Below are 8,745 nucleotides of genomic sequence, written 5' to 3'. Positions count from 1 at the left end.
AATGTCAATGGTTCACAATTCAACTAAAGAATGGCTGGAAGAAAACTCTAGATATATAATGTAGATGGCTCACAATTCAACTAACTCTAGGTATATAATGTCGATGGTTCACTATTCAACTAAAGAATGGCTTGAAGAAAACTCTAAATATATAATGTCGATGGTTTACTATTCAACTAACTCTAGGTATATAATGTCGATGGTTCACAATTCAACTAAAGAATGACTGGAAGAAAACTCTATATACATAATGTCGATAGATCACTATTCAACTAACTCTAGATATTTAATGTCGATGGTTTACTATTCAACTAACTCTAGATATATAATGTCGATGGTTTACTATTCAACTAACTCTAAATATATAATGTCGATGGTTTACTATTTAACTAACTCTATATATATAATGTCGATGGTTCACTTTTCAACTAACTCTAGGTATATAATGTCGATGGTTCACAATTCAACTAAAGAATGACTGGAAGAAAACTCTATATACATAATGTCGATGGATCACTATTCAACTAACTCTAGATATTTAATGTCGATGGTTTACTATTCAACTAACTCTAGATATATAATGTCGATGGTTCACTATTCAACTAATTCTAGATATAAAATGTCGATGGTTCACTATTCAACTAAAGAATGGCTGGAAAAAAATTCTAAATTCTTCTTACCTCCAGTCTGCAATAAAATGATGCATAATGATCAACTAAAGGTCAGTATATCAAAACTAACAATTATTTATTTATATTTTTATAGAATTGATAATCTAACCTTTTGTTTTCTTATTGTTTAAAAGGGCTGTAAGCGTAATTTCAAGTACCCCTCCATGAAAATATGGCTATGTCAGGTTTACAACGGTACCCTTAAAAACTCTGTCTGATCAAGCATGATAAGATTTGCATGATTTTGTTAATTAAAGTCATTTTATTTATCTGCGGTTTCTCTTCAAAAGCGCATTTCTAGCCTATCAGATTCAGAAGCAATGGAGAAATTTACAGAAATAAACACTTTTCGAGTTATTGACGTTTTCTTCCACATTTATGATCATGACTAAGGTGGCATGTATTTGTCTAGGGTTACCCAGAAATTATGAGAATTTAACGACGACCTAAACCTCTTTTCGTATAGTCGCGCGTCGTTTCTAAAGTTTGTTTTTTTGAGGGTTGATCCTGTACATAAGGTTGTCTTTAGAAGATATATAATGCAAGTTTTACTCAGAATATAATCTTAGTTTATGGTGTAGAAAGGTTGGACGCAGAGAGAGGTCGGAAGCAGAGAAAGGTTGGAAGCAGATAAACGTCGGAAGCAGAGAAAGGTCGGAAGCAGAGAAAGGTCGGAAGCAGAGAAAGGACGGAAGTAATAATCTCACGTTATCTTAGGTTTTCTTTGTCGGTGGCCCCAACCAGCGGAAGGATTTTCACCTTGAAGAAGGTAGAAATAATTTTTTTCTGAAATTTTAGCTTTTTGGGGTTCAATCATAAATTATATTCATATTACAATGAAAGATAAGCACAAACTGAATACTTACACTGTTCCGTAAAGTTTGAATTGTTTCTGGAAAACATATTCCCAAACTCAAGTCTTAATTTAGTCTCAAGAGCAGCTTAGTCTTGAGTCTTTATTTCACCAATTTTTCAAATCGCGTGCTCGGATGTAAAGAAAAAGGTTGATAACTATAATCAACTATTTGTCCTAGAAAGGTATTTAATTTGCTGAAACCTAATGTTTCATATATAACTGGAACAACCCCATTTCCTGGCGATCTAATGCTGAACTGAAGGAACAAAAAACCGCTTACAATCAGCAAAATGTTTATTGGAAACAGGGGTTTATCTATTCGCAAAAATGGTGCATTTGATCTGTAGCTGGAAAACTTGTCTAGCTATGCAAAAAGTTAATTGTGTTCCAGGGCAAAACTAGGACTGTGCAAAGTTCCGTTAACGAAACGGAGGTTTTCGAAATGGAAGAGTCCGTTAACGCACGGCAAAAACTGTTAATTTTTAGATCGTTAACAAAAAAAATACTAACAGTTAAAAATGGAAATGAAACGGAAGTTTTTTTTAAACGTTGAATATATTTTTTCTCCTTAAAATTGCAGTAAACTTGGAAGAAAAAAAAATCACGTGTTTTTATGTTTTTAAATGACTAGTTTTTTTTGGGTTTTTTTACATGAAAAACACATTATTCATTTTAATCTAAGCCAATTTTCATTCGTGAAATTGATTAAAAGTTTTAGTTCTTTGAAACCCTTCAATTAAGGATTTAGTGTCAATTATTTTCCTTTTTTATTTAATGTTTTTATTATAGGCGAGGAGCTTTTCTACATGAGGAAAGGATCGATGGAACTCCCTATTTTAGAGCAGGGACAGATTAGGAGTGTTGAAAAATTAGAGCGGCTCATCTTACATTTTTATTATTTGCAAAACAAACTTTGGATAAAATTGGTAATCTTATATTGTTTTCGAAAAATGGTTTCGTGGCTATATGCATTAAATATAGGTTGTACAATGTTTGCAATGAATATATGTGCGAGAGAAGCCTTACTAGGTTTCGGGGTTTTAGGTTCACGTGGAGATTTTTTTATTAGGACTAGGCTTTGAGAGCGCTTCGTGCCCATCTTCTATTTTAATTGTGAACATTTTCTCTATGTAAAACAATAAAGAAAAAGTTCGCGAATTTTATAAAAATTTCGTGGATTTTCAAAATTGATTGAAAATCAAACTTTGTTGGAGGCTAACTTTTGAAATTTCCCTGGGGTCATAGGAGAATCATCGTGATATAAATGAGATGACTTGTTATCCGTCCCTCTGCTATCATTGACTACAGTTTCTTTACAAGTAAGCCTCTCTCCTTGCTTACAACATTTCAAAAGTGTATAGTTCTAACTTTTACGTTGCCTTCTTAAAATATGCAAAATGATGACTTGATGACAGAAGATCAAGGCCTAAACGAAATTTGAATATCTTGCTTAAGATTTTTGAAAATTCAATACAAGCAAACATATAGAAAGTTGTATTTTTAATTAATGTTGAACACGCACCTCTGCCCCTTTAGTAAAAATAAACTCAACCTATTGGAAGCATAAAGTCTGACCGCGTCAACCTTGTTGCACCGGCAGTCCTGTCCAAGAGCCAGGTACAGTACAAACTGGGATCGGAAAGGTTGACCCGGCTCGGAAATTCAAATGTACTACGGCTGCCTGTGTGAAATATTGGTCATTTTTTTGACACACGAGAGTTTAGAACTGTTAAAATAAACGAGGGAGATATTTTTCTTTTGCCCGGTAGGATTCCTCACTCACCCCAGGTAATCATAAATTAATTAATCAGAGTTTAAAATCAATCAATTACAAAATCAGTAGATCAAAAATCGATCAGTAATTTTTTCATCAGAAAAAATAATCGATCAAAAAGTCAACAATTTGAAAAAAAAATCGATTAAAATATTAGAAATAATAGAATGAATGGATTAATAAATTAATCATCAGAGAAAATTATCTAACATAAAATCAATCATTAGTGAATATAATAGTTAATCAATTAATAAATCAATTACAAAAAAAAAAAAATCGAGCTTTAAAGGGAACGGTACCCTTGAAAGCTTTGTCTGATCAAGTATATGTTATTAGATATCAATATTTTGTTTCTTTAAATATTTTTTTTTCATTTGTGCGAAAGTGACTTTAACGCGTAATTTAAAGTGACCATCAAAACGAAGATGACAAAGACTTCTGCGCGCATGTCTTGTTTATAAGAAGCACCGGAGAAATAACCACTTTTTGAGTTAGAAAAACGACGGTATCTTTCACATATTTGATCAGATCAAGGGTACCATTGTTAATCGGGCATTTCCAGCTATGCATGGAGAGTTACTTCGCATTATACCTTCAGTCCCTTTAAATTAATAAATGAATAATGAATACATCAATATTAATGATTAGAGGGGGAAGGATACTGTAGGTCTGGTTATTGAACGTGAACGCCTGGAAACAGAAACAGATGGTCTCAGGTAATCTATTCTTCAGGTCAGATTATTAAATTATTAGATCAAATTAAATAAAACTTTTAAAGGGAGTGACCGGCTAGACAAGGTAGTTGAGCAGAGAGTGCAGATATTATAGAGATATAGTTTGATAGGATTCATCGATCATTTTTACGGTGTAAAATTGCTGAATAAGAGCGCAAAATCAATCTTTGAAGTTCTCTCAGATTGTCCATTTTGGAGGATGAATTTCAAGAATCGGTGTTTTAAAAAGAATTCAATGACAACGAAACAAAAATGTGACAACAATTCTGCTTCCGTGACAAAATATCTGCAACTTATACTAATCTCTATGGATAAATATAGACTTAATATTTATAAAATACTAGCTGAAAGGCCCGGCGTTGCCCGTGAAAAAAATTTGAAAAAAAAATCACGAATTTTTTTAGACTATAACACCCCCCGGCCACCCATAAGTGTCCACAAAAAATTTCAGCCCAATCGGTCCAGCCGTTTTTCCGGCTATACGCAACATATATATATATATACGAATGTCTTGTTTTATTATATAGATAAATATATTTAAACCAGAACTTAGTGTTTGATCTGTAGATGCCAAGATAAAAAAGTTTAAAAAGGTAAAAAAGTTTCATTGGATGAAAAAAATAATATGACAGCTATATCAACAAAATTTTACAAATCACTCATTTTTTTCCTATCAAAATGTAAGGCAAATCGGTTCAGACAAATCGAGATTAGTACTTTATACTTATAAAACACACTGACTTTAATTTCTTAAATGAAAGTCTGCCACAAAGGAATTGAGTCTTTGTCACAAACTCATATTTTCTTATCCCTTTATCTTTGCAACTTGATGTGTAGACCTTTGATATTTCAAACTATAATTTCTGTCAGATTAAATAATCTAAGTTTGAAAAATCGTAGGTTTACACCTTTAAGCTGCAAAAATATAGTAATTAGAAAATGTAATATTGTGACAAAAACTCAATTCCTTTGTTTAACCTGTAAAAACTGAAATTTTGAGCCAAAAAATATAAGAAAAACTTGTTTTAGATATTTTGTTGAGGGGAGCACAGATATATTGTATGAAAGATGGTTTCATTGCGAGGACTTGGGAACTCAACTTAAACCCATTATTGGTGATTTTCTAACTTTTTTATACGTGCAGTTGTTCAATCAAGGTTTTGTTAAAATTTTTCAGGGCAAAACTTATTACAAACCCAAAGTAAAGAAGAAAAAAATAAAGACAATCACTCAACGGTGTTTTGATTACTACGGTATTTCTTATAAATTTTATAAACAACTTATTAATTCATTCTTTCCCCAACATTGTCGTTACTTTTTAATATTTGTAATATTAATTTTAGATATATATTTAGCAGTTTATAATGCATGTTTTCAAAGAAGGAAAATAGAGCCTTTGCCACATTCTTAAAGTTATCAATTCATATATATATATATATCTTTGCAACCTGACGTGGTAATCCTTTGATAATTTTAAAGTTTTGGCGAAATCCAACTGATATTTTATTTTAAATTTTTGCTCTGGATTTCTAAAAGAAGGTCGAAAATTTTGTCCATTTCGATATTTCGAACATGATGTCTTCTATCATTAATCATTTTAGATGAATTCTTTGCCAGCGATGAGCATAAAACTGGACAACCGTCGGAAAACAGGTGAATTATTTACTAAGAATTATTTACTAACAATTATTTACTAAGAATTATTTTGTTTAAATTGGTGAAAATATTCGGATTCCACGTGAAATTTAAAAAAACATGGCAAAACACTAAAAACTAAATTTTGGCATTTAACGTTTTTTTCAAAAAGAAAATAGAACCTTTGATTATTTGTCTCCTGACACGCAAATCTGCCCCTTTAGTAAAAGTAAGTTAAGCCTATATGAATCATAAAGTCTGACCGCGTCAACCTTGTTGCACCGGCATATCAAGTCCTGTCCATAGAGCTAGGTACAGTACAAACTGACCGGAAAAGTTGACCCAGCTCGGAAATTCAAATGTACTACAGCTGCCCGTGTTGTGCACTGAGTATGTATGTCTAGTTTATACCCAAAGAGAATTGAATATATATTAGAGAGGATTTTATACAATCTCTCGGTTTCAGTCCCTTTCAAAGTGTACAAATCATGTAGATGTTCACAAATTATATGCAGTAGAGTACATTAATACAGTATGTTCCCTAGACTATCCAATTCAATTTCGAATTTTTTAAAGCTGTTAAATAAACTTTATAATGAATTAAGTGAATAAAAAACACCATTTGATTTATAGTTATAACGGAAAATCATCGTTTGTAAAGTGAATGGCATACAGTCTATGTGAAATGATCATTGGTCAATTATGAAACCAGCCTATTTCATAATTTGGATTTCTTTTAATATTAATTTTAGATTTTCTATAAAATGAAATTCCAGGGCCCAAAAGGTTATCTAGCATAAATATGTGAAGTACACCTGCAATATGGAAACAGTACAACAAAATGGCCGTTTTACACTTTTTTCTAGTAAATTCCACTCTAATATATTCTATTCTCTATGTTCATACCAAACCACTCTGAGATCTAGACAACTCTTAAAGTTATTCATCAAACTTTTAGACAGTCTTGAATTTAAAGTGTCGCAACGCCTTGTCCTTTTGGTGTACCTCACCAACTCAATTATAAATTTTATTTTGTTTCTAGAATTAAGTTTTAAGGAGTAATTGGCAATAAACTATTCGATATTTGGGCGAGAGAGTTCACATCTTGGTTCGCTGTAGAATGTTCTTATAACTGATTTGAGTTTTTAGTGTTATCACAAGTGCACCTTGGGAACCGAATTCACAAAGATCCGTGCCACCTCCATTTAATCTGCAGGTATTTCACAATTTTGGTCAAAATCGACGATTTTGGAATATATTTTCTAGTTTACGGAAATCAACTAACAAATGATAAATGGCAATTGCTTAAAAAAATTTGCTTTAAATAAGAAAATTAAGTAATATTAATTGTTTCTCACAAAGACCTACATCTCTATTGCTGTAAGCAAATGTAAAAATTGAGAATTAGCTAAAAGTGTAACAAAATAAAGAAAAATTATGTCAAGACTCAAACGTAAGTTTTCTAATCTCTATATCTTTGCAACTTTATTGGTTATCGTATATTTATAGTTTGGCATAAATTGTAGAGTTAATATTTGTAAAAAGTGTTCATTTCCTGTAAATAAAATCATATATATGCAGTTGTTAACACAAATTTGAAATATAAGGAAGACGATTTTACCGACTCAGATGCCGTTGACTATTCTCAAGACGTGTGTATCTATTTCCTCCATGAAGCGCCCACATGTCACCCTCGCTCCGTCGTTCCCCCCTCACCCCTCTACACATCCCAGCCCGGCACTCAGATCGAAACACTGGAGATGATCACAACTCCGTCTCAGGGAGCAACCCTGGCTCCTTCAAGGTGATGATGCAGATACCTAGCCATCAACAGACGATGCTTACATCCAGCTCAATATTGTTCCAAGAGTTCCAAAATTATCAGGCGAACATTGAGACGCATTCCCTCATATTCGAAACTGATAAAACCGCGATCTCCCCCCCTCCTTATCCAAAGCCTGGGGTGAGCGGAAACCTGTTGTTCCAGTTCCTGATGATCTGCATCACCATCATGAAGCTCTACAAATATGTTCCAACTGATGTTCGTCAATAGTTTTCTTTGTTCATTTTTAACCAACCAATTTTACCCAGTCTTATGCAAATATTTCAAATCTTTCGTTTTTTAAATAAATGTTAGAAATATCCATTTCAGATATCTTTCTTTTATTAAAGTGACTTTTAAAGTCAACAACAGTATTAGATAAACAAACCAAGTCAAATGAATTCATTCTTTGCAAAAAACTCAAATATTCTCATCCTTTCAACCTGATGGTTTAACCCTTGTATATTTTAAACTTATTTGATGTATTAAAATTCATAGTTTCAAAGAAAGGTCTAGGACTTTAGGTTGCAACGATATAAGGATTAGAAGATCAAAGTTTGTGGCCAAGATTAAATTCCGTTGCACTTCTAGGATTGGTTGGACATGAATAGACGATTGATTCGATCAAGCGGAGAACTTTTTCTCTTCGATCCAAAACAGTTTCAATCCGACGTAAAAGTTTTAGGTAATTTATCATAAAAACTTTTTGAAAAAAATAATTAACAAAATAATTATGAAACTTAAAACGTAATTTCAAGTAAGCCCCCAATTTCCGTTTATAAAGTGTCATGTCATACTCTTTTAACTTATTAAACATTTGATGGAGTTATCCCTCTTTTTCTTTTTCAACATTGATTTTTTTCAAATGGGGTTCTCTAAAAAGTGCCATGTTGTGATTGGACATGTCATCGTATAAATTGAGGAGTTCTTTAGATTACATGTTACCGTCCCTTTAGTGGTTTCAAGTAAGCCTCCATTTTCCATTTATAGAGTGTCGTATCCTACTCTTTTAACTTTGAAAAAATTTGATAAATCAGGTTTCGGAGAGGGACAGAGAGAGCTTTTAAACACTACCGAGGTAAATTGATATATTAAATACTAGCTCAAGGGCCCCGGGTTGCCCGTGTAAAAAAAAATTTAAAAATCTAAATTTAAGAAACAAAAAAAAAAATTTGTGAAAAAAATCGATTTTTTAGCCCATAACACCCCCCGGCCAACCATGAGTGTCCTCAAAAAATTTCAGCCCAATAGGT

At 32.4% G+C, this 8,745-nt stretch overlaps 1 protein-coding gene across 3 annotated transcripts in view; it reads left to right on the top strand.

Moving 5' to 3' along the window:
- The first annotated feature begins 590 nt into the window (after window positions 1-590).
- The window catches only part of LOC111705460 (3-hydroxyanthranilate 3,4-dioxygenase), a 29,448-nt gene continuing 21,293 nt past the window's right edge, over window positions 591-8,745 (top strand). For all 3 annotated transcript variants that reach the window (XM_023478015.1, XM_023478016.1, XM_023478017.1), the window contains exons 1-10: window positions 591-721; window positions 1,389-1,440; window positions 2,317-2,383; window positions 3,252-3,315; window positions 3,950-4,017; window positions 5,065-5,150; window positions 5,637-5,688; window positions 6,820-6,886; window positions 8,084-8,177; window positions 8,530-8,570. In XM_023478015.1, coding sequence (XP_023333783.1) covers window positions 620-721; window positions 1,389-1,440; window positions 2,317-2,383; window positions 3,252-3,315; window positions 3,950-4,017; window positions 5,065-5,150; window positions 5,637-5,688; window positions 6,820-6,886; window positions 8,084-8,177; window positions 8,530-8,570 — 693 coding nt within the window. In that variant the 5' untranslated portion in view covers window positions 591-619. The remainder of the gene's footprint in view (window positions 722-1,388; window positions 1,441-2,316; window positions 2,384-3,251; window positions 3,316-3,949; window positions 4,018-5,064; window positions 5,151-5,636; window positions 5,689-6,819; window positions 6,887-8,083; window positions 8,178-8,529; window positions 8,571-8,745) is intronic.

Source organism: Eurytemora carolleeae, unplaced genomic scaffold, assembly GCF_000591075.1.
Source record: "Eurytemora carolleeae unplaced genomic scaffold, Eaff_2.0 scaffold227, whole genome shotgun sequence".
In the NCBI taxonomy this organism is placed as follows: Eukaryota; Metazoa; Arthropoda; class Copepoda; order Calanoida; family Temoridae; genus Eurytemora; species Eurytemora carolleeae.
This window is presented reverse-complemented; position numbering and strand designations above follow the sequence as displayed.